The sequence below is a fragment of the Podarcis tiliguerta genome (genome assembly GCF_965153285.1).
Source record: "Podarcis tiliguerta genome assembly, chromosome: 12".
NCBI classification, from domain to species: domain Eukaryota; kingdom Metazoa; phylum Chordata; class Lepidosauria; order Squamata; family Lacertidae; genus Podarcis; species Podarcis tiliguerta.
The window spans coordinates 59,695,845-59,721,115 of NC_139545.1; the positions used below are offsets into that span (position 1 = coordinate 59,695,845).

The 25,271-nt window shown below is 46.2% G+C and overlaps 2 protein-coding genes across 2 annotated transcripts in view; both read left to right on the top strand.

The window, feature by feature from the left end:
- LOC310660898 (uncharacterized protein) overlaps positions 1-25,271 on the top strand; it is a 561,482-nt gene that overhangs the window by 480,369 nt on the left and 55,842 nt on the right. The window lies entirely within an intron of this gene.
- LOC310661082 (vomeronasal type-2 receptor 26-like) lies at positions 1,748-11,667 on the top strand. The gene is made up of 6 exons (XM_083406864.1): positions 1,748-2,630; positions 3,374-3,665; positions 4,913-5,722; positions 9,224-9,451; positions 10,438-10,564; positions 10,713-11,667. Exons 1-6 carry the CDS (start codon positions 2,383-2,385, stop codon positions 11,609-11,611), a joined length of 2,604 nt encoding a protein of 867 aa, XP_083262990.1. The 5' UTR covers positions 1,748-2,382; the 3' UTR covers positions 11,612-11,667.

Consider the following 25,271-nt stretch of genomic DNA (forward strand, 5'->3'; position numbering starts at 1 on the left):
TTAATCAGGCAGCCGTGATAGGCTGTAAACCCTCTGCGTTCCCAGCCAAAGGGGGTATAAGCTTGTGTTTTGCTAATTTCGGGTGTGCCTCCTTTTGGACACCCACTTCTTGCAAGAACGTATGCAGTCAATAAACTCTTTGCTGCTTCACCAGTTTGCTTAAAATTTATTTTGAGGGCCTCAAGACCTAGGTACCCTTTGTATCCCTCCCAACTGACTGGGTTGCTCCAGCCACCCTGCGTGGCTTCCAGCATATATAAAAACCAGGCATCCTATTGGGAAGACCCAGTTCTCTGAGTGCATGTTCTGGAAGCTGGGCAATAGGGGCAGTACAGGATTCCTTTTGGTGTCCCAACCTCCCCACTGCACCAAGGATTCCCTGCCTAAGCTGTTTCAGGTTGTGGTGGATGTTCTCCTGGAGACACCTAGCTTGGTTGTCCTGGGGGATTTTAACATCCATGCCAACATGACCTTACAAGGGGCCGCTCAGGACTTCGTGGAAAGCATGGCCTCCATGGGGCTGTCCCTGAATAAGTTTGGCCCAACTCATAGCCACGGACATGCCTTAGACTTGGTGTTCACCTCTACGGATGTTGGTGATCTGACACTAACTAAAAGCGAAACCAAAGAAGTGCCATGGTCAGATCACTTCCTGGTGCAACTGGACTTCTCCGCGACCCTTCCCCTATGCAGGGAGGTGGGACCGATTCGGATGGTCCGCCCCCGCTACTTAATGGATCCAACTGGTTTCCAGAGAGTTGTAGGGGATAAAAACGTAATAAAACATTACACATTAAAAAGCTTCCCTATACACGGCTGCCTTCCGATGTCTTCTGAAGGTTACATTTTCTTGACCTCTGCTGGGAGGGCATTCCACAGGGTGGGCGCCACTACTAAGAAGGCCCTCTGCCTGGTTCCCTGTCCCTTCACATATTGTAATGATGGAACTGCCAGAAAGCCCTTGGAGCTGAACCTGTTTCTGGGCTGAACAATGGAGGTGGAGACGCTTCTTAAGGTCACAGAACCTGCAGCACCCCACGTGTCCCTTTCCCCAGGATGAGAAGGAACCATTAATGAGCACTGGACAAGGGGATGCCAATTCCAGAAATCTATGGAGGAGTGAGTCTGTAAGAGACTATGGAGTCTCTATGGAGACTATGTCCGCAAAATTCTGGGCATATAACAGCCCTAATTTATACGTTGGTTGGCAGTTTATCTGTTCAGCCTGGGTCACCTTCCACTTTGGAGATGGGTTTCCCATCTGGCTATGGTGAGTATGATCTTTCTTCTTCTTTGGTGATCACTCATAGCCAAGTAAGATGGTCACCCATGAACACAGCCTTAAAGTGACTGTGGAGGCCAATTTGGAACCACACGTCCTTCCACCGTGCGGACATAGGTTTCTGGGTGGGAGTTGGACCTGAGCACAACAGCCCTCTCCCCTGTGGAGACAGAGCAGGACCTTGGGGGCTTTTAAAGAAGAAGAAGAAGAAGAAGAAGAAGAAGAAGAAGAAGAAGAAGAAGAAGACGACGACGACTTTGGATTTGATATCCTGTTTTATCACTGCTCGAAGAAGTCTCAAAGTGGCTAACATTCTCCTTTCCCTTCCTCCCCCACAACAAACACTCTGTGAGGTGAGTGGGGCTGAGAGACTTCAGAGAAGTGTGACTGGCCCAAGGTCACCCAGCAGCTGCAGGTGGAGGAGCGGAGACGCGAACCCAGTTTTCCAGATTACGAGTCCACCGCTCTTAACCACTACACCACATGGCTTAAAGCTTTCAGCACCCTGATTCTTTGAGAAGGTGTGAGCAGCTCCCTTGGGACCCTCCGGTCCTGCTTCTCTAGTTTCCCACTGTGAGCTACAGGGTGTTGGACTAGCTGGGCCTTTGGTCGGATCCAGGTGCAGGTCTCTCTCTGGAGGCCCTGTGCACAAATTTCAGGCCAAACTCTGCCCCCCCCCCTTGATTTATGCCAAATGTTAGAGCAGCATTGCAAACATGTTTTCCTCCAGCTCTGCAGTTGCCGCTTGAGGCATTCAAGACGCAAGAAAGTTATCTAGGTGAGATTTCTTCCACTTATAATTATCAAAATCATAGTGATTTCTTCTCCTCAAAGCTCAAGAGATGTTTCTGGAGATTGCATCAGAAGCACCAACAGCATGACATTATTACTTGTACCGTGAATGAAAAAGAAAAAGTTGTTGCAGATGATAGATCCTGTGTTGGAGACAGAGTGAGTCAGGATTTGGAGCAGGTGAAGGGCTGGGGGGAAGAGGGAAGCCAGAGCTGAGCCCCACCCACCCCAGGAAAGCCACTGCAGCTTTGGTCTTGCAAGAGTCTTGTGATTCTCCTGCTTGGCTGGGTCAGGAAGGAAGAGGAGACATGAGTAACAGACGTGAAGGAGGCAGAGCCAGGATGAGATCCCTGCTGGTCCTGCTGCTAATTTGCTCCCAAGGAGTCTGTGTGAAGCAGAAGGCAAAATGCCCCTTGAATCTGATCAGAGATCAAAGTGATGCTCGCAATTACTACCAGCCTGGAGACTTTCTCATTGGTGGAATCGTATCTCCAAAACGCTTTTATGAACGTGATCCATATGTCTTTTCCCAGACACCAATCACCAGGATTGTGGAGTAAGTAATTCCTCCTCCTCCTCTTCTTCTTCTTCTTCTTCTTCTTCTTCTTCTTCTTCTTCTTCTTCTTCTTCTTCTTCCCATTCTCATTCTCTCATTCTCATTTCTATGTACAGATATTTTGAGTTGTTTGGTGCTTCCCCACCTGAACTCAAATTGCTCCTAACTAACCCACTGGTCACCCTGGACAAAACACCCCCCCTTCTTGACCCCCATTTTTCCTTCTGAATAAGAGCTGGGGAATGTGTACAGCCCCCCTTTGAAGGAGCCAAACCCCTGAGGCAAAAGCACAGGCAAAACATTTGCAGCAATTTCCCAGTATTTCACAAATTTGGGGGGAGGGAGATTCATTTTCTTACTCTGTTTTATTGTCCGGAGTACCTCTACACTCCTGGTTTGGAGAACAAATCTTCAAAACTGTATTGTATAATGGACAGAAAAGGGTTGGATATACCGTATTTTTCGCTCTATAAGACGCACCAGACCACAAGATGCACCTAGTTTTGGGTTAGGGTTGCTGTTCTGGCTTCTGGGATAGCTGCGCAGCCTGCATTCACTCCATAAGACGCACACACATTTCCCCTTACTTTTTAGGAGGGAAAAAGTGAGTCTTATAAAGCAAAAAATATTGTAAATGCAATAAGATGATTAAATAGATACTAATCTTTTGGGATAATATTATGTTTGTTTCCATTCGCCTCCAAATAGTGTTTCAGTCTTTAAAATTGATCCATTTATTCCAGTGAGTCCCCTAGGTACTACTGGCACACCCTGTCCTTCCTGTTCACCATCCAGGAGATCAACCAGGATCTCAGGCTCTTACCCAACACCACCCTTGGCTACAACCTCTATGAGAACTATTTTGATGCCAGGATAACTTCAGATGCCATGCTAGAGCTGCTTGCAGGCAGCGGAAGAAACATTCCCAATTATCACTGCGGAGAAGAGAATCCCCTTCTGGCTGTTCTTGGAAGGAGTGATTCTGACATCTCAAAGGAGATTTCCACCATGTCAGGCATCTACAAAATCCCACAGGTATGAATGGGACAGACGGCAGGGAGGGACACAGGAGGAAACTCTACTTTCTCCTGGGGGGCGTTAAGGGGGGAAACCCTGAGCTATGTGCTGGCCATCAGGCCAAGGCTTCTCCCACCTGCCTTGCCCCACCTTCCAGCCCTGAGCTGCTGCCATGGACATTATCTGCATGTGTCTTTTAGTGAACTGAATTGAGAGAAAGATCATGAGTCCTCCGGGGGGGGGGGGGAGAGACAGGGTGCATGAATTCAAGAGTGCTTGGTTCATTTCTGGTTGCTGGTTTGTTAAGGGTATTAATATTGTTCCATAGATTATACACACTGTGGTATTTTGTTAATCATATAATGTTACTTTTGTTGAAATTGTACTGTTGTTTTGTTAAGAGTGTCTTATAGAACATAATTGTTTTACTGAGGATTTGTAAATTATTCTATACGATTTATGTTGCATTTGTGATGTTCTATTATGTTTTTGCTGTTCATGAACCGCTTTGTGATTTTTGTGAATGAAAAGCAACACAGAAATATAATAAATAGAATGGAATCCATACTCTTTTTTGAATGCTGAGCCTTTTCCTACCGGACAGGGAGGGAGCTGACAGGCGAAGGACTGGCAAGGGGAACCAGGCAGGCAGAGAGCATCTTTATCCCTTCACTTCTTAGTATCAAGCAAAACAGACAAGAGAACCACTGGAGCTGTTGCCCAGTGTGCCCCCTCCTCCTTGCCCCAGCTTGCATATCAGACCCCTCCTGCTGCCTACGGTGGCGGCCAAGGGACCCCTTCTGCCTCTGGGCCGTTTTCTGCTCTGTGCTGTGGGTGAAACGCCTGGTTTCAGAGGAAGGAGGAAGATCTAGCAGGCTCCCATGGGACCTAGTCTCAACTGGATCTGATCTTGTCTCCACTGCATCTGACTCCTGTCTCTCTTCAGGGCTGGTGAATCTGCCACCTTGCCCTTGTTCCTCACCTCCCAACATTCCCCAGCTCTTTTCTTCTTCTGGGCTGGGTCCTTTTCCCACCACCACAAACCTGGCTCCATGCTGTCTTCCTCTGCCCCCTCCCTGGAAGACTCTTGAGGGTCTCCACCTCTTCTTCTCATCTGAACAGTTCCTGACACCATCAGCTGTTTCAGAATAAAACTCCCATTGATCCCAGCAGCACAACTTTGGTTAGATATCAATCATTTCAGATTACTAAATATCTACTCCCTTCCTGAAAGCAAAACAATTACTCTTTCCTTTCCTCACCAGCTCAGTTATGGCTTCACAGCCCAGGTTCTTGAAGATAAAACACAGTTCCCTTTTGTCTACCAGATGCTCCCCAAAGAGGAAAGTCATTACCAAGGGATCGTCGAGTTACTCCTCCATTTTGGATGGAACTGGATTGGTCTCTTGTCTCCAGACAATGACAGTGGAGAAAGGTTTGTGAGCATTATGACACCTCTGATGATCAGAAGAGGCATCTGCATTGCCTTGTCAAAAATATTTGCAGAAGAGGATTTAAAGCAACTGCTGAACCCAAGTGATGCTCTTTTCAACTGGAGACAAGCCGGGGTATTTGTTTGCTATGTAACTGATACAGTGAGAATCATATTAATAATGGAAATATGTATGTATTATGAGAAGGAAATAGGGGCCAAAGTCTGGATCACAACAGCTTTCCAGGACATCAGCGTTAGCTTGACTTTCCCTCCTACACTCTTCCAGTACATTCATGGCTCTCTCTCTTTCGCAATTAAGACCAGAATAGGGAGCACCAAACGTGGTGATGATGGACCACTGTCCAATCTTCTTTTCTATTTTTTGAATGAAACATTTAACTGTTCATATGCAAAGCATGCTTTATCCCCAAAAGGCCGGATAAGATGCAGAGAGGAGGAATGGGGGGCTTTGCCGGAAGAGGAGATTGAGAGAGTCCTGTCTGCAGACAGCTATGGCACTTACATCAATGTTCAAGCTGCAGCCCAGGCCTTAAATGCTGCGTTTTCATCTAGACCACGGCGGATGCTGATGGTGGGAGAAGGAGCCCAATGGGAACAGGGAAGGCTTCAGCCATGGCAGGTATTTCCTTCCCCCTTCTGCAAACTGCAATCCATTGTCCTAACTGTGGAATAAAAGTAGGAGTGAGACAAAAGTTTCTCTATCCACCCAATGAATCCAGCTCTTTGTTGCTTTTACTCAACGCTGTAAGCTGGAGCTTTCTTTCTTTCTCTTTATTACGTAAAACAGTTAATTCAACAGGGACTGGTTTTTGTTGACAGACGCAGAAACACTTGTTAATCATCCCATTCCAAAGATCATTAAGAAAGGGAGGTCTTTGCGGTCTATAATAAAGGGACTGCAGTATGGTTTGGGCAAGATGATGGTTCTCAGTTTGCAGTCACTTGAGTCACAGGGCAGGAAAACAACAGTCCAGCTTTCCAAGGCAACGAGAGGTTAATTGCTTCTTTTCAGAAGTGAAAGCTGACAGCCAAGCTTGTGTCTGGCTATCATCAAAAACCACACTGCTCTCTCTGTGGGCAAGGAGTCATTGAAGACCTTCAGTCTGCCTTCTTCCTTCTCTTCTTCTTCTTCGGTGATCACTTGTAGCCGAGTAAGATTGTCTTCCATAAACACGGCTTTAACAGTGAGTCCATAGGTGACTGTGGAGGCCAATTTTGGATCCGCATGTCCTTCCACAGTGGGGACATTGGTTTCCGGGCAGGAGTTGATTCCTCACTGGCCTTGCAGACAACTTCAGTGTCCAGAAAGTGGGAGAAGCAACAAGAGGAACAGCCATTTTAGATCTGGTCCTAACCAATGCTGATGACCTGGTTAGTGGGGTAGAAGTGGAAGGATCATTAGGCGCGAGTGATCATGCTCTTCTGAAGTTTACTATACAGCGGAAAGGAGCAGCCAAGCATACTAGGACTCAATTTCTTGACTTTAAGAAAGCCGACTTCATAAAACTTAGGGAAGTGCTGGGTGAGATCCCATGGACAGTAATACTAAAAGGAAAGGGAGTTCATGATGGCTGGGAGTTTGTTAAGAGGGAGATAGTAAAAGCAAACTTCAGGCAATACCAATGAGACGGAAACATGGAAGGTGCCTAAAGAAGCCAGGGTGGCTATCTAAAGAACTTCTATCTGAGTTAAGATTAAAAAAGGATGTGTACAAAAAATGGAAAAGGGGGGAAACCACCAAAGAGGAATTCAAACAAATAGCCAGCACATGTAGACACAAAGTCAGAAAAGCTAAGGCACAGAATGAACTCAGGCTTGCTAGAGAGGTTAAAAGCAACAAAAAAGGCTTTTATGGGTATGTTCGTAGCAAAAGGAAGAACAAAAAAACAGTGGGGTCACTCAGAGGAGAAGATGGAGAAATGTAAACAGGGGACACAGAAAGGGCTGAACTCCTTAATGCCTTCGTTGCCTCAGTCTTCTCTGATAAAGAAAACATTGCCCGACCTGAAGAATTTGGAGGAAATGATTCAGCAAAGAAAACACTGCCCAGAACAACTAAGGAGATAGTACAAGAATACTTGGCTAGTTTAGATGCATTCAAGTCTCCAGGGCCAGATGAACTGCATCCAAGAAGTTAAAAGAACTGGCAGATGTGATCTCAGAACCACTGGCAGTCATCTTTCAGAATTCCTGGAGAACGGGCGAAGTCCCGGCAGACTGGAGGAGGGCAAATGTTGTCCCTATTTTCAAAAAGGGGGAAAAAGAGGACCCAAATAATTACTGCCCAGTCAGTCTGACATCAATACCAGGGAAGATTCTGGAGCAGATCATTAAGCAAACAGTCTGTGAGCACCTAGAAAGGAATGCTGTGATCACCAATAGTCAGCATGGATTTCTGAAAAATAAGTCATGTCAGACTAACCTGATCTCGTTTTTTGACAGAATTACAAGCCTGGTAGATGAAGGGAACGCAGTAGATGTGGCCTACCTTGATTTCAGCAAGGCATTTGACAAGGTGCCCCATGATATTCTTGTAAAGAAGCTGGTAAAATGCGGTCTTGACTATGCTACCACTCAGTGGATTTGTAACTGGCTGACTGACCGGATCCAAAGGGTGCTCATCAATGGTTCCTCTTCATCCTGGAGAAGAGTGACTAGTGGGGTGCCACAGGGTTCTGTCTTGGGCAATGGATCCAAACCACAAGAAAGAAGATTCCACCTAAACATTAGGAAGAACTTCCTGACAGTAAGAGCTGTTTGACAGTGGAATTTGCTGCCAAGGAGTGTGGTGGAGTCTCCTTCTTTGGAGGTCTTTAAGCAGAGGCTTGACAACCATATGTCAGGAGTGCTCTGATGGTGTTTCCTGCTTGGCAGGGGGTTGGACTCGATGGCCCTTGTGGTCTCTTCCAACTCTATGATTCTATGATTCTACGATGAGGATTGGCCAAGCGTGCCTTCCTCTTAGCACATCTCTCCCTTGTGTCCTGAGTTTGAGTGTCTTCAAAGCCCATGACACGTTTGGCAAAGGCTGTTCTCCAAATGGAGCGCTTGCAGGCCAGTGTTTCCCAGTTGTCGGTGTTTATACAACATTTTTTTAGATTTGCCTTGAGACAGTCTTTAAACCTCTTTTGTTGACCACCATCATTACGCTTCCCATTTTTAAGTTCAGAAAAGAGTAGTTGCTTTGGAAGATGATCATCAGGCATCCAGACAACTTGACCAGTCCAACAAAGTTGATGTTGAAGAATCATTGCTTCAACACTGGTGATATTTGCTTTTTCCAAAAAGATAACTGTCATAACAAAAAACCAAATAACACAATAACACAAACTGCCACAGAAAAGGCCTGTTCTTGTGTTGCCACCCTCCAGACCTCTTGTAGAAGATGTGCGCATGAACAAGTCCATCAGATGATGATTTTACTTGCTGCAGGCATGACCATTTGGAGCATAGGAAGCTGCCTTATATTGAGTCAGATCATTGGCCCATCAGTGCTGCCTCCAGGGACTTGTTCCCCTGGCTTTCAGACAGAGCCTCACCTGCAGGGGCTGGAGATTGAAGCACAGGCCTTTGGTGTGAAAAGTAGATGCTGTTCCACTGCGATACAGCCTGTAACGAACTCTGGCAGGCAAGCAAGCCCCAACAAGAAGTAATGACTCTCCAGCAGCTTAATGTACATTTATTTTCAACAAAACACTTCCAAGAGCATGGCTTCTCGCCTGCTCGATAGTTGGTCAGTCTGAATCTTCACCCCTCCCACAGCCGGAAGGATGCCAAACTCCTGCCTTTCCCCTCTTGCCCTCTCGTTGCCCTCTGATTTTATCCAGTCTCCTAGAATGGGGACTGAAAGGCTGGCCTTCGCCCTCCCCACTTTCACTTAACACAGTCTCAGACCTCTACTTATCTGCTGATTGCCTAGCAACACTCTGGCTGCCTTCCAACTCTTCCTCTTCTTAAGAGCTAACAGTATCTTCCTTGAGAAAGTGGGAGTGTTGAACTGAAAAATGATTGTATTGTCGTTTGTATTGATCTTATTTATTATTTGTATTAATGTTATTTTGGAGACCCACTTGCTCCAATGAGGAACAATGAAATACTGCTGTTTTCCCTGTCATTCCAGCTCCACCTTTTCTTACAAGAAATCCAGTGTTTGAATACTTCCAGGGGCACAATATGTTTGGATGAGAATTGGGAGCTGCCTCCTGACTTTGATATCATGAATTGGGTGATGTTTCCCAATAGGTCTCGTGCTCTAGTAAAGATTGGCAGTATAAGGAGAGAGGCATCTACTGGCATCAAGTTCACCATCAACCCAGAAGCCATTGAGTGGCCTGAGAAGTTTCACAAGGTAGGGGATGTTACCCAGGAAGAAGGCTAGGAGATCCTGCTCATCCTCTTCCTGGAGCCTCTTTTGCCAAATGACCTTAGAAGGGGGACCAGTGGTGTCCTTTCCACCCAGTTTCAGCTGCCAGCGCTGCTCCTTCTTGCCACAGCAGCTGAGAGGGGAGAGGAATCTGGAGGCTCAAGAATGCGCTAGCGCCCAGGCATCCTGAGAAAAGGCAGACTATGTTTCCTAGTCAGGTCCTCTCAGTCCACCTGGGGAGGAAAGCCAGCAGCATCCAGTCCTCTTTCTTTCTCTCTTTCTCTCTTTCTCTTTCTCTCTCTCTCTCTCCTGTTTGGTCCCCCCGAAATAGGCTGGTGGCTGGTTTTCTCTAAACCCCAGATCTTACACCCAGGCGTGTGCACCCTGTGATTTGGCATGTGGGAGATTACCCAAATCCTAAAGTTTGGCAAAACCACATTAAGGACCTGAACAGCCAATTTGTATAAGAGCAGCAGCTAATTCCTCCCAAAAACGCACAATAAAACCTCAAAAAATTAATATTTCTCTGTATAGGACTGCCTTCTAAAAGTCAGCTAGTTGTTTATTTCCTTGATATCTGATGGGAGGTTGTTGCACAGAGAGTGTGCCACCACTGAGAAAACCACTGCTTGGTTCCCTGTAACCTCACTTCTCACAGGTAGGGAACCGCCAGAAGGCCCTTGGAGCTGGACCTCAGGGTCAGGGCTGGATAAAGGGGAAGGAGACACACCTTCAAGCGTACAGGGCCAAGTTCATTTAGGGCTTTAAAGATCAGCACCAACATTCTGAATTGTATATAAATGTGTGATATAAAACTTGCATGAACAAACAAACAAAGAGATGCTTCTATGCAAAAAGTGGACAGGCTCAGGGGACAAGAGATCCTCTTAGGTCATTTCCAAACTGTCAAAATTCACCTTCTCCCCTTGCCCTATCATTTTTATTGATTCTCCTCTTATCTTCAATGTTAGGCCGTGCCTCGTTCCAGGTGTAGCAAAATATGTCAACCTGGATTTGCAAAGGTGGCTCTAGAAGGAAAGCCTGTTTGCTGCTATGCTTGTGATCCTTGTGCGGAAGGAACCATGTCCAACCAAGAAGGTGGGTGAGAAGGATTACAAGAGAGAAAGCATTCTTGCCCTTTGCAAAAAAGGAACAAAGAATTGCTTGCCACTCTACACATTATTACCTGAGCACAGGTGGTCATGGATGTAAGGGATGCTGAAGCCGCTCTTTTCCTCTTCCTCAGATGCAGAATGTTGCACCAAATGCCCAGAAGATCAGCATCCAAACAAGGACAGAGATCAATGTGTCTCCAAGATTATCACTTTCCTGGCTTATGAAGACCATCTGGGGATCACCTTAGCTTCCATTGTCCTCTTCTTATCTTCTACAGCAGGCATTGTGCTAGGAATCTTCATTAAATACAAAGAAACCCCAATAGTCAAAGCCAACAACCGGGACCTCTCCTACATCCTGCTCGCCTCCCTTCTGCTTTCCTGTTTGTCCTCCTTCCTCTTCATGGGGCAACCAAGAATAGCGACCTGCCTTCTCCGACAAACGGCCTTCAGCATCATCTTCTCCGTTGCTGTTTCTTCTCTCTTGGCCAAGACCATCACGGTGGTGCTGGCCTTCCTGGCCACAAGGCCAGGGAACAGGGTGAGGAGATGGCTAGGGAAGAGTCTGGCCAACTCCATTGTCAGCTCCTGTTCTGGTGTGCAAGTTCTCATCTGCACCATCTGGTTGGGCTCTTCTCCCCCATTTCCAGAGCCTGACATGTACTCCCAGGCGGAAGAGATCATCTTGCAATGCAACGAAGGCTCTGTGGCCATGTTTTATGTTGCCCTCGGCTACCTGGGCTTCCTGGCTGCCATCTGCTTCACGGTGGCGTTCCTAGCCAGGAAGCTGCCTGGGTCCTTCAACGAAGCCAAGCTGATCACCTTCAGCATGCTAGTCTTCTGCAGTGTTTGGGTGTCCTTTGTGCCCACCTACCTGAGCACCAAGGGCAAGTACATGGTGGCCGTGCAGATCTTCTCTATGTTGGCCTCCAGTGCTGGGCTCCTGGGCTGCATCTTCCTCCCCAAGTGCTACGTTATTGTGCTGAGGCCTGATCTGAATACAAAGGAGCACCTGACCACAAGGACTTAAGATGGCATTGGATTGAAGTAGCCAAACCACTGAGCCAAAAGCAAAGGCAAAACATTTCAGAAACTTTGAGGGTGGGAGATTCATTTTTTACTGTTTTATTCTCTGGATAGAGACTGTGTTCATTTATACTCCTGTATCGGAGCATGAATCTCCCAATCTTTATTGTGTAATTGACAGAAAAGGATTGGACGTAAATGCAATAAGATAATTAAAGAAATACTAATTTTTGTGGTTAATATTATGTTGTTTTCATTTGATTGGGAATAGCAGTTTACATACTGTCTTGTATATTATTTACTACAAATGTATGTCTTAATTATGCTTTCTCAATGTATTTTTAATTTTCCTTATTCTACTTGTTAATTCAGTGCTATTCTGATACAATCAGTCAGCTGCCAAAAGAACTGGGCTTGGCTCTTTGAAGGCATCTGAATGTTTTCTTTGAAGCTTGAGAACACTAAAAGCAGCCAGGAAAGGAAGGGGGGGGGACACAAGTTGCTTTGTGCTCTTTTGTGATTTTCAAATGCTCTCCTTTCTTCATGTCCTCCCCTCAAAATGAAAGAGACGTGTGTAGCCACTGTTATGTTTTTCTGTTTGCCACTTCGGAAAAGAGGAGGGAGGCTTTTGATTTATGCTCAACAAGGAATTGAACAAGGTTTTACTATGCTCTCCCCCCTTGACCAAGGCTGAATGGACTTTATTTAAAATTATTCCTGGACTAGACTAGGAATGCTGTTGGTGCACTGAAAAAAGGAAGGACCTGCTGCTGAATGTATCTGGCAAAGAGGCTGAATTTGAGAAAAGATATTGTCTTTAACTGTGTGCCGAGGAAGAACTCCAGAGAGGAATTTTAATGGCGGAGTATGGATATGCATTCTGTGAGTTATTTATGGCTGCAGCTCATACCCTAGTCAGTAAACAGCAGAAGGAATGGAATGTGACCTTGTGCCATCCAGATAAACACTGCAAAGAACTGAGCAATGGAAGATCGTAATGATCTCTCCCAGCAGTCCAGGTCTGGAACAACAGTGTACATCAAGGACTATACATGCGAAATGCATTGGGCATTTATAAGATGGTGGGAAAAGCAGCCAGCTGGAAGAATGGTGTAACGGCAAGTGAAGGATTTCAACGCGACTCTAAATAAGAAATGATGCGGCAATGTGAGGAAATGATGATGATCATATGTTTGGAACAGGAGCCGGAAACCTGATTTTAAGAAATTGTATTAATTTAATGTGGTTTGATTTGTATTAATTTGGAAAATTAATAAAAATAATTTAAAACAACAAGTGGACTCTTTATTACTGCGTTTGCAATTAAGATTAAACCTATTTGGGAAAGAACTACTTTTGCCATTTTTATGGACGGTTATTGTTTGTTTACAGAGAGCTGCCTGCAGGCAGTGGAAGGAACATTCCCAGTTATCACTGTGGAGAACAGAATCCTCCTCTGGCTGGAAGGAGTGATTCTGACATCTCAGAGGAGATTTCCACCATGTCAGGCATCTACAAAATGGTATGAACTGGACAGAGGCCATGGAGGGACACAGCAGGAAACTCTACTTTTTCTTTGGGGGAGTTAAGGAGAGGACAACGGATGGTTCTCGCTTGCTGGAAAGGGCACCTGGGATCTCTGATATTCCTCTGGCAGACAACAATTTTCCTGCACTTGGGGATCCGGAAGATCCCTGGTGGGCGGGGCTTGCGTGTTTTGCTCCAGGATCAGCCTCTCCCTTCAGGGTCTGTTCCCTTAAAAATGTCCATTGAGAGGGACCAACAGCCGCTTGCTTCTTGCCTCAGACTTGCCTCCTGCTGTATTTAGTTTCTCTCTGTATGCCATATTGTTACAGTTACAGGTAGATAGCTGTGATGGTCTGCCGTAGTCAAGACAAAATAAAAAAATTCCTTCCAGTAGCACCTTAGAGACCAACTCAGTTTGTTCTTGGTATGAGCTTTCGTGTGCTTGCACACTTCTTCAGATACCTGAAGAATATCAGGAGAGGGTACCGTATTTTTCGCTCTGTAGGATGCACCGGACCATAGGACGCACCTTATTTTAGAGGGGGAGAACAAGAAAAAAACAATCTCCCCCGCCGCTCCCCGAGCAGGTCGAAAGGCTGGAGAGGTGGGGCGCGGCTAAAGAGGCTGCTGCCATAGCCGCGCGCCACCTCTCCAGTCGGGAGAGGCTGAACGGGGCTATGTCTTCTTTAGCCGCGCATAGCCTCTCCGGCCGGGAAAGACTGCGCGCAAGTATGGCAATTCCCCCACCTTCTGCAAAAGCCCACAGGAGCCGTGCACCCTTTAAGGAGCGCACGGCTCCTGTGGGCTTTTCTACGAGGAGGGAGAAGGGACTGACTGGCTGCGTCAGTCCCTTCTCTCTCCTGAGGAAAAGCCCACAAGAGCCGCGCGGAGCTTGTGTGCGGCTTTTGGGGGCTTTTCCTGCCTGCCTCCTCCCTGCATTCGCTCCATAGGATGCACGCACATTTCCCCTTCATTTTTGGAGGGGAAAAAGTGCGTCCTATAGAGCGAAAAATACGATCTAAAGAAGTGTGCATGCACACAAAAGCTCATACCAGTAACAAACTTACTTGGTCTCTAAGGTGCTACTGGAAGGATTTTTTGTTTGTTTGTTTCGACTATATTGTTACAGCTTTCTTTATTTTAAAGATTAGCTTACATCTGTGTGAGTCACTTATTTTTCTCGAAAAAGAAACCGCTAAGGAAAGGTGTGGGACACCCTAAACTTGGTTGGGCGAGGGGATATTCCCAGTTTGCCAGGAGATTGGTTTTGTTCGCACAAACCCCACCTCCACAACAATAATGTTCCTCTCTAACCAGGCCTTGGCTGATTTACTTTCTCTGGCCTCTTTAATGTGTTTGTGGGAGGGGAGGAATGAGGCTGAATGAATGAGTGAATGAATGAATGAATGAATCTTCATTTGCATCAGCCATCGGCCATAGCAATAAAACAACAATACGACATACAAAGAATAGAAATAAAAATAAAAAGTTGATTATATAAAATACATTTTAGGGTTTTGAATCAACAGTCAAATAGTGGATCTTATTCTAACTGCCCCAGCTAAAAACCTTGCAACTTTTGCTGTCACCTGTGTTTGTGGGAGGGGGGGTTAGGGGTCTGGTTTTCTTATGATTTTGTGTTCTTGTTTCATATTTTTATGTTATGTTATGCCCTGCGATCTTCGGATGAAGTGCGGTATACAAATTTAATAAGCAATAACACAAAGCCTCAAGCGTGGAAAAAATAAAGCCTCATTAAAGGGTAGGAGGAGCCTGTTGGCACTGGCACTCCCCCCACCCCCCCTTGAGATTTTGGCATAACTAAGTGCATACACTTTACAGCAGGGTGAGAGAAGAAATAAGTCTCCAGAACTCCCACCTGCTAGCCCCACCAGCAGCATTGGGCTCAATCTGGTGGATCTACATTTGAATCCAAAGACCAACAATGACCTTTGCTTTGAACAGCCCCTCCCTTGTCCATCCACAGACCCACACTTTCTATGCTTCCCTTGGTAACGGAAGAGGGACAAGGACTCTGACTGATACGCTAACTCTGCTCTGTCCTGTTCCCCCTTGGTTTCTCTTTAAGCCAATTCACAAACCAATAACTCGTATTCTGACCACTAATGAGGAACAATATGTTGCAGATATTCCCGCAAACTTATTGTGCTCTTTTTGGGATGCAGAAATGGCATGAGAAGATGTGCTCTATATATTTGCATCATTTATTACTCCTGGGATAAAGATAAAGAAGCTATTGCTCTGCGCTGGAAAGAACATTACCAACATCTCTGTAACTGCAATTCCCACGCAGCTGCTGAGGTCCTCTCACAAATTCCTCAAAAACAAGTTAGAGATGAGCTTGCAGTATCTCCAAATCTGGGAGAGTTGTGCACAGCTATTAACCAAATGCAAAACAACAAAGCCAGTGGACCTGATGGGATACCTGCTGAGGTCTTCAAAGTGGGTGGAATTGAATTTACACAATAACTTCACAAGCTCATCAAAAAAATCTGGAAGAGAGAAGATCCCAGCAGATTTCAGGGATGCCAAAATTATCAATCTCTTTTAAAAAGGTGACAGAAGTGATTGCGGAAACTATCAAGGCATCTCTCTATTAGCTGTGGCCAGCAAAATTCTTGCAAGGATCTTAGCAAATAGTCTCCTAACAATACCCGAGGCAAGCCTTGCTGAACCCCAAAATGGTTTTCGGCCTTCTAGGGGGACAGTGGACATGATTTTTACTGCTCAACAGCTTCAAGAAAAATGCAGAGAGCAAAACCAACCCCTGTATATGGCATTTATTGACCTGACTAAGGCTTTTGACATTGTAAATCGTAATGCCCTGTGGACTGTCCTTCTGAAAATTGGCTGCCCAGATAAATTGTGGACATCATTCGGCTTCTCCATGATAACATGACAGCAACAATCGCAGATAACAATGGCTCTCAAAGTGAACCATTCAAAGTGGGATCAGGTGTTAAACAGGGTTGTGTTATCGCCCCAACTGTATTTACTATTTTCATTGCCAGGATCCTACACTTTGTCGAAGAGAACCTCCCCACTGGAGTAGAAATCATATGCGGAACAGATGGAAAGCTCTTCAATCTGAGCAGGCAGAAAGTAAAGTAACTTCCGTCCTAGAGCTTCAGGATGTGGAGGACAACGTAGTGTGCGCACGCTCAGAGGATGACCTCCAAACCATCCTAAATATATTTGCCGAAGCTTATGAAAAGCTTGGCCTATCACTCAACATCCAAAAAACCAAAGTGCTGCACCAACAAGTACAAAATAACACCTCTGCACCACCACAAATCCAACTCAATGGTGTAACGTTGGGAAATGTTGATCACTTCTCCTACCTGGGCAGCTATCTTCTCACAATGGCCGACATTGAGGCTGAAATCAATAGGAGTATAGCATCTAGATCAAGGGAAGTTATAGTGCCACTGTATTCTGCTCTGGTCAGACCTCACCTGGAGTACTGTGTCCAGTTCTGGGCACCACAGTTCAAGAAGGACACTGACAAACTAGAACGTGTACAGAGGAGGGCAACCAAAATGGTCAAAGGCCTGGAAACAATGCCTTATGAGGATCGGCTAAGGGAGCTGGGCATGTTTAGCCTGGAGAAGAGGAGGTTAAGGGGTGATATGATAGCCATGTTCAAATATATTAAAGGATGTCACATAGAGGAGGGAGAAAGGTTGTTTTCTGCTGCTCCAGAGAAGCGGACACGGAGCAATGGATACAAACTACAAGAAAGAAGATTCCACCTAAACATTAGGAAGAACTTCCTGACAGTAAGAGCTGTTCGACAGTGGAATTTGCTGCCAAGGAGTGTGGTGGAGTCTCCTTCTTTGGAGGTCTTTAAGCAGAGGCTTGACAACCATATGTCAGGAGTGCTCTGATGGTGTTTCCTGCTTGGCAGGGGGTTGGACTCGATGACCCTTGTGGTCTCTTCCAACTCTATGATTCTATGATTCTATGATTCTATGATTCTATGAAATCCAGCACCACCTGAGCTCTGCGAATGCAGCTTTCTCCCGATTGAAGTCAGTGCTGGATTTACATATAAGATAAACAAGCTATAGCTTAGGGCCCCACTCAGAAAATTTAAAGGAAAAAACCTGGATGTACATTTCCAAAATATAAGATAAAAAACAAATGTAATAAAACCTACATACAGCAACAGTGTTGGGTGTTGTGTAGGCTCCTATGATGTACCGTATTTTTCACTCTGTAAGACGCACCAGACCATAAGACACACCTAGTTTTTGGAAGAGGAAAACAAGAAAAAAATTAATTTGAATCCCAGAAGCCAGAACAGCAAGAGGGATCGCTGCACAGTGAAAGCAGCGATCCCTCTTGCTGTTCTGGCTTCTGGGATAGCTGCGCAGCCTGCATTCACTCCATAAGATGCACACACATTTCCCCTTACTTTTTAGGAGGGGAAAAAGTGAGTCTTATAGAGCAAAAAATACGGTAAGTAATGGGCTCCGCCTGCTCCCTAAAATATCACTGGTTTGCTCCTTTCTAGATATAGGGTGCCTACATTCTGCTCTTTATAATTATTAGTAGTTTGCATCATATGATTGTTTCATGATATAGCAAATTTCTAGAGCAGGCATCCCCAACCTGCGGCCCTCCAGATGTTTTGGCCTACAACTCCCATGATCCCTAGCTAACAGGACCAGTCGTCAGGGATGATGGGAACTGGAGTCCAAAACATCTGGAGGGCCGAAGATTAGAGATGCCTGTTCTAAAGACTAGATGATGAGTCTTTGTAAATGGTGTTTCTAAAGGAACTTTTGTTATTGCCAAATGCCAATGTGTTTGCATTATTAAGTTTGTTATGAATAAAAAAATCATTTTAAGTTAGAGCTTCATAATATTTGACTCTTAATATAGTTCTTCTTAATTGTATGTCACTCTTAATATACTTCTTAGTTGTATTTCAGTTCAACAATGATTTTGATAAAATACATGTTTTGTGATGTGCTTTAGATACCCATTAGGCCAGGGGTCAGCAAACTTTTTCAGCAGGGGGCCGGTCCACTGTCCCTCAGACCTTGTGGGGGGCCGGACAATATTTTTTTTGGGTGGGGAATGAACGAATTCCTATGCCCCACAAATAACCAAGAGATGCATTTTCAATAAAAGGAAACATTCTACTCATGTAAAAACACACTGATTCCTGGACTGTCTGCAGGCTGGACTGAGAAGGCAATTGGGCCGGATCCGGCCCCTGGGCCTTAGGTCGCCTCCCCATGCATTAGGTCCATCAATGACCATCTAGCATCTATTCAACACAAAAAAACAGCGGCAATTTGTTGTGGGCAAAGGACAGCTGGACATAAAAAGGGCCCCCTTCCCTTCAGGAGCTCCTGAGGGCCGCATCCAGCCTCAATCCGGCCCTGACTGAAGCGCAGAGCGTTTGAGGACATTTGCAGGGAAACCGCAACGCACCTTTACCAAGCTATTCTACTACCAACCTGAGTGTCTGCTTGTGAAACGTGGACCCCTTCTGAATGCCATCTCCAACTCTAAGAGATCCCGCCAATGTTGTCTCCGAAAGATTTGCCCGGTCCAATGCCAGGTGTCCGCTTTTCCTGAGGGGGGCAGGCAGGCTCTCCCACCTGCAGCCCGGGATGGCGGGGTCTTCGTGTCTCTGTCTGAGAAGGAGAAAGCCTTCCTGGGGGGCCAGTTTGGTGAGGAGCTCCCTGTCAGGAGTTCAGCCTACACTCGAGTAGGACCCTGGCAGAGACACCTGCCTGACTGGCATGTTCCCTCCCTCCTGGTCGATCATTCGGGAGCTTCATAAGCTTTCTTCTGCCTGAACATCACAGCAACCGATGCCAACAGACATCGGCACACTCAGGGATCCGCAGAGTTTGCACATCATGCGCATGACAGACCTCAACAACTCAGCATTTTGGCTAATCTACTTTATCTACATATGAACACACAGGGAGCACTGCAACATGGCTCCCTCTCTCTCTAGCATCAAAGGACAACAGTCCACTTCACGGAACACAGGAACACAAACATCCTGTCTCTGTCGCTTCCCACTCTGTGGAGTCAAAACATATAATATCATGTGAAAGACCACAATCCCATGACTGCAAACATGGAGCAGGAATTCTAACACTCCCCTGAGCCTGGGCCTCTCCTTCGCCCGGTTTCCTGAGGGAGTTTTCTCCTTGAGTTTCCCTCTTGGCTGCTCCCTTCCTCCCAGCTTCTCCTTCATTTCTCCTTCCTTCCCTCCCTGTTTCTCTTTCCCCTCCATTTTGGGGGGCAGCTGGATTCCCCCCATGGCCAGGCCAGCCCAGGAGGAGTCCAGGGAGGCGGCAGGGCCAGGAGGAGGCCTTTCCCGCCCTTTTCCGAAAAAGGCGGGAAACGCCATTTTGTTTCTTCTAGAGATGTGATGGCGGCCCCTGCGGGCCTCGTGGCTCCTCTGTGCTCTCTCCTCCCGGCTGAATGATGGCGGCACCTTTGGGTGCCAGCGCTCCTGGGGTGTCTGGTCGCCTGGCCACCCTCCCTCGGCATCTGCGCCCAGGGTGGCTTTGCCTCAGGGGGCACCTCTCTCCTCGCCATGTTGGCACAATGGAGGAGGCCGAGACCCTTGGAGATGCCAGGCCTGGGGGGGGTCCTCCATGTTCTGCACCAGAAGAGGCAGCGAGGAGGGAAAGGCCCTCTCTGAGGCCTAAGAGGGATGATAATAATAATAATAATAATAATAATAATAATAATAATAATAATGGGGCTTTTTTCTCATCAGAGGCAGAGGGTTCCCTCAGGGGAGTTTAACCCCCCAGACCAGCTTCCTTTGTCCCACCAGAGACAAGGCAAGCCAGGGCCGAAAGGGGGCTTTCTGTCCCCGGGGTCCAAGGCCCAGATGGGCACCCCTGGGTGCGTCTTTGCGCCCATACACACTCCAAAGGAGAACTTCCAGGGGCAGCAATAGTCTATCTGAGGTCAGGTTTCAAATGGGTTTATTTGGTCACGGGGTCCTTAAAAGACGGCATTTCCCTCAGATTAGCCAAGACCTTCTGGTCTCCTTTTAAAATGGTTTCCCCCCTCTCTCAGGCTTTTTGCCACCCATTACTCTTTGTTCTGTGCAAACCCTTTCAAGGAGTTTTGGCGTGTAAATTTGCTCCCAAGTAAGCTTCACAAGTTTTGTTTTTGTCTGATTACTCAATGATAGTTTTGTAGAAATGCTTTTTGTGAGTCTGAAGCCGGAGGCTGGCCAGGGATCTGCCTGGGGCAGGGAAAAGGCTCTGCTGCGGGTGGATCACAGAGCCTGTGAGAGGACTCAAGCTGAGCTCCTGAAAGGGATCAGAGAACGGCAGAGCTGGAAGGGACCCCAAGGATCAGGCATGTCCAACAGGCAGAGTGCGATCTACTGGTAGATCTCGGGGTACTCCTGGTAGATCCAGGACGATCTCTGGCCCCTCAGCGATCTTTTTTAAAAAATGTTTTATTAAAAAAAAAAAAAGCTCAACAACTTCAGTTTCCGAAAATTATCTCAACAACTCTGGCTTCCTTTAAAAAGCTCTACAACTTTGCCTTTCCAAAAAAAAGCCCAACAACTTTCGCTTCCAAAAAAAAGGTAGATCACTGCCAGTTTGTTTGTTTGTTTGTTTGTTTTACAATGGGTAGATCACTCCCAGTATTTTTTTTAACAATGGGTAAAACACTGCCAGTTTTGTTTTGTTTTGTTTTTTGTTTTGTTTTTGTTCGGTTTTACGATGCATAGTTCACTGCCAGTTTTTTTTATTACAATGGGTAGATCACTGCCAGATTTTTTTCAATGGGTAGGTCACTGTCAGTTTTTTGTTTGTTTGTTTGTTTTACAATGGGTAGATCACTGCCAGTTTTTTTTATACTGTGAGTAGATCACAGTCTATTGGGATCTGGACGTGCCTGGTAGTCCAGCGGATTCTCTTCCTCCGTTCCCCTCCAGAATTTCTTTCTCCCGCACAGCAGCAAACCCACAGGGGATCCCGTCTTCAGTGGGAAGAGCCATGCAGCCGGGCTTTCCAGGCTGGGAGCCTCAGTGGGCCCCCTGGGGAGGCTTCACCCGGGCAGAAGCCCTGGCTAGACCCCGACCCCCAACCTTCAGGTGTAGGGGAAAGACAAGGCTGGATACTCCCCTTCGAACTCGGGGTCCCAGAAGCCCTTTCTCTGTTCCTCCCACTCAGGTGGTAGTTCAGCAGGAGAAGTCGCTCCCGCTCCTCATCCCAGACCCTCCCAGTGTCCCCATTTTCCAGGGATGTCCCTGATATAGAGAAGCCATCCCAGTTTCTTATTTGATCCCGGAATGTCCCACTTTCCCTTAGACGTCCCTATTTTCATTGCAGAAATGTTGGAGGGGATGGAGTTATCTGACCCCCTGAGCCACCCAGAGTGGCTGGGGAAACCCAATAAGATGGCTGGGGTATAAATAGTAAAATGATCATTAGGGATAATGTTTGATGTTTTATTGTGCTTTTAATATTCTGTTGGGAGCCGCCCATACTTTATTGTTATTATTTATACCCTGCCCATCTGGCTGGGTTTCCCTATTTCCACTGGAGAAATGTTGGAGGTATGTAATCCCTCCAGGTCTCGGGGGGCCACAGGACTCTGGGCAACTGGGTTGTAATAATAATATTAATAATTTATTATTTATACCCCACCCATCTGGCTGGGTTTCCCCAGTCACTCTGGGCGGCTTCCAACAAAATATTAAAATACAGTGGCCTGTTAAACATTAAAAGCTTCCCTAAACAGAGCTGCCTTCAGATGTCTTCTAATGGTCTGGTAGTTTTTCTTTTTGACATCTGGTGGGAGGGCGTTCCAAAGGGCGGGTGACACCACCAAGAAGGCCCTCTGCCTGGTTCCCTGTTACTTGGCTTCTCACAGTGAGGGTTGCCATATGTTTGTATTTTCCTGGACATTTTAGCAATTTCCACCCGCACTCTGTTTCTGAATGCCAATTCTGGATATGTCTGAGAAATTTCAGACATATGTCAGTTCTAATTTACATGTCCCTTTAACATTCAAACTTGGTTGGCAGTTTATCTGTTCAGCCTGGGTCACATTCCACTAAGGAGCTGGGTTTCCCAACAGGCTATGATGAGTCTGATCTTTCTTCTTCTTCTTTGGCAATCCCTCATAGATGAGTAAGATGGTCTTCCATGAACATGCTTGTAACAGTAAGTGACTGCGGAGGCCAATTCTGGATCCACATGTCCTTCCACAGTGGGAACACAGGTTTCCGGGCAGGAGTGGATCACGTGGATTTGCCAAGCATGTGTTCCTCTTAGCACATTTCTGTCTTTCGGCCTGAATTCGAGCGTCTTCAAAACCCACGACACCTATGACACCTTTGGTCATAGTACTTGCAGCCCAGTGTTTCCCAGTTGTCGGTGTTTATACTACATTTTTTTTTAGATTTGCCTTGAGACAGTCTTTAAGCCTTTATTGTTAACCACCAGCATTATGCTTTCCATTTTTAAGTTTGAAATAGAGTAGTCGCTTTGAAAGATGAAAATCAGGCATCCGAACAACATGACCAGTCCAACAAAGTTGATGTTGAAGAATCATTGCTTCGACACTGGTGATCTTTGCTTCTTCCAGTACACTGTCTTCCCAAGTGATGTGTAACATTTTCAAAGACACCGATGATGGAATCTTTCAAGGAGTTGGAGATGGCATTTATAAGTGGTCCATGTTTCACAAGCAGAAAGCAAGGGTGGTAGTACAATAGCTTTGTAAACAAGCATTTGGTTTCCCTGCGGATGTCCTGGTCCTCAAACACTCTGCACTTCAATCGGGAGAAAGCCGCACTCGCAGAGTTCAGGTGATGCTGGGTTTTGGCATCAGTGTTGGCCCTTGTGGAAAGGTATCTGCCCAGGTGGGAGAAGTGATCGACATTTTCCAACATTACACCATTGAGTTGTATTTGTGGCGCTGCAGAGGGGATATTTTGTATTGGTTTGTGCAACATTTGATTTTTTTTATGTTGAGCGATAGGCCAAGCTTTTTGTAAACTTCTGCAAAGATATTTAGGATCGTTTGGAGGTCATCCTCTGAGCGTGCAAACACCGACTTGTCCTCCGCATCCTGAAGCTCTAGGACAGAAGTTATGGTAACTTCACTCTTTGCTTTCAGCCTGCTCAGATTGAAGAGCTTTCCATCTGTTCCATATATGATTTCTACTCTGCTGGGGTAGGATCAATAAAGTGTAGGATCATAGAAATGAAAATAATGAATAGAGCTGGGGCAATAGCACAACCCGATCCCACTGTGAATGGTTCACTTTGAGAGCCATTGTTTTCTGCTATTGTTCCTGTCATTATAACAGAGGAGCCGAATGATGTTCACTAATTTATCTGGGCAGCCAAATTTTAGAAGGAAAGTTCACAGGGCATTATGCTTTACAGTGCTTCTGATGGAGGAGTCCAATGGCTCATTTAGGCCAATGGCTCATTGCCATTCCTCATCCTGTTCTCACAGTGGACAACCCAATGTCTCCATCGAAAGCCCTGGCTGGACCTGAGCACAACCGCCCTCTCCCCTGTGGAGGCAGAGCAGGACTTTGGAGCCTCGTAGCCTTTTCAAGCTTTCAGCACCCCAATTCTTTGAGAAGGTGTGAGCAGCTCCCTTGGGACCCTTCGGTCCTGCTTCTCTAGTTTCCCACTGTGAGCTACAGGGTGTTGGACTAGTTGGGCCTTTGGTCGGATCCAGGTGCAGGTCTCTCTCCGGAGGTCCTGTGCACAAATTTCAGGCCAAACTTGCCCACCCCTATTGATTTATGGCAAATGTTAGAGCAGCATTGCAAACATGTTTTCCTCCAGCTCTGCAGTTGCCGCTTGAGGATTCAAGACGCCAGAAAGTTATCTAGGTGAGATTTCTTCCACTTATAATTAACAAAATCATAATGATTTCATCTTCTAAAAGCTCAAGAGATATTTCTGGAGGTTGCATCAGAAGCACCAACAGCATGGCATTATAAATTGTACCGTGAGTGAAAAAGAAAAAGTTCTTGCAGATAGTATTTCCTGTGTTGGAGACAGACTGAGTGAAGACTGGAGCAGGTGAAGGGCTGGGGGGGAGAGGGAAGCCAGAGCTGAGCCCCCCACCCCACCCCAGGAAAGCCACTGCAGCTTTGGTCTTGCAAGAGTCTTGTGATTCTCCTGCTTGGCTGGGTCAGGAAGGAAGAGGAGCCACACGTAGCAGATGTGAAGGAGGCAGAGCCAGGATGAGAGCCCTGCTGCTCCTGCTGCTAATTTGCTCCCAAGGAGTCTGTGTGAAGCAGAAGGCAAAATGCCCCTTGAATCTGATCAGAGATCAAACTGATGCTCACAATTACTTCCGGCCTGGAGACTTTCTCATTGGTGGGATCATATCTCCAAAATATTTTCGAGAATATGATCCCTATGTCTTTTCCCAGACACCCTTCACCAGGATTGTGGAGTAAGTAATTCTTTACAGAGGGATGTCAAAGTCCTTAAGGGCCCCTGGTCCCTATCTCTGAAGGAGAGAGCCCCTTTCTCAAGATTGTGGAGTCTGGGGTCCTCCAGAGATCACTGGATTACAACCCCCTCTTGCCTGCCTGACCCTTGGCCTTGATGGTTGGGGATGATGGGAGTTGGAGTCCAGGAAAAGATTTCTCCCAAAGCCTCTCCCAGTTCCTTGCATCTTCCCAAGTAAAACACTCTCATTCTCATGCTACTGGGTTGCTTTTGGAGGTTGGTGACACAAGAATGCAAGAGAATCTGGTCAGGGATCAAAGGGATCCCCTGAAGTTTCCCACCTGCAGGAAGGAGGTGAGGCTGGCATGAGACTCAGGCAGTTTCCAAGGTGCCAAGATTTGATTTATTACTATTCTGTTTGTAAAATTTATAAACTGCCTAGTCAGAATTGCTTTTAAGGGATGCAGCAGTTTTGAGAATGAAATGTTAAGATCCTCTGGGTGACGTTTGTTGGCTGGAGAGAGAGAAAGGTATGCTTTCTACAAAGGAGGAAATAAAACAATAAAAGCCAGGAGACTGCCATGCTATGGAGTCAGATCTCTTAAACATGAGCAATTCTTCTGTTCCTCCTCTCTCATCCTCCTTCTAAGTAAAGATGTTTTGAGGTCCTGGACTCAA

Bases quoted from the DNA above. Each gene is read 5' to 3' on its own strand.
- LOC310661082 (XM_083406864.1), top strand. From the start codon at position 2,383: ATGAGTAACAGACGTGAAGGAGGCAGAGCCAGGATGAGATCCCTGCTG. The intron at 5,723-9,223 runs GTATTTCCTTCC...CTGTCATTCCAG, and splicing joins GAAGGCTTCAGCCATGGCAG to CTCCACCTTTTCTTACAAGA. The intron at 9,452-10,437 runs GTAGGGGATGTT...CTTCAATGTTAG, and splicing joins GGCCTGAGAAGTTTCACAAG to GCCGTGCCTCGTTCCAGGTG.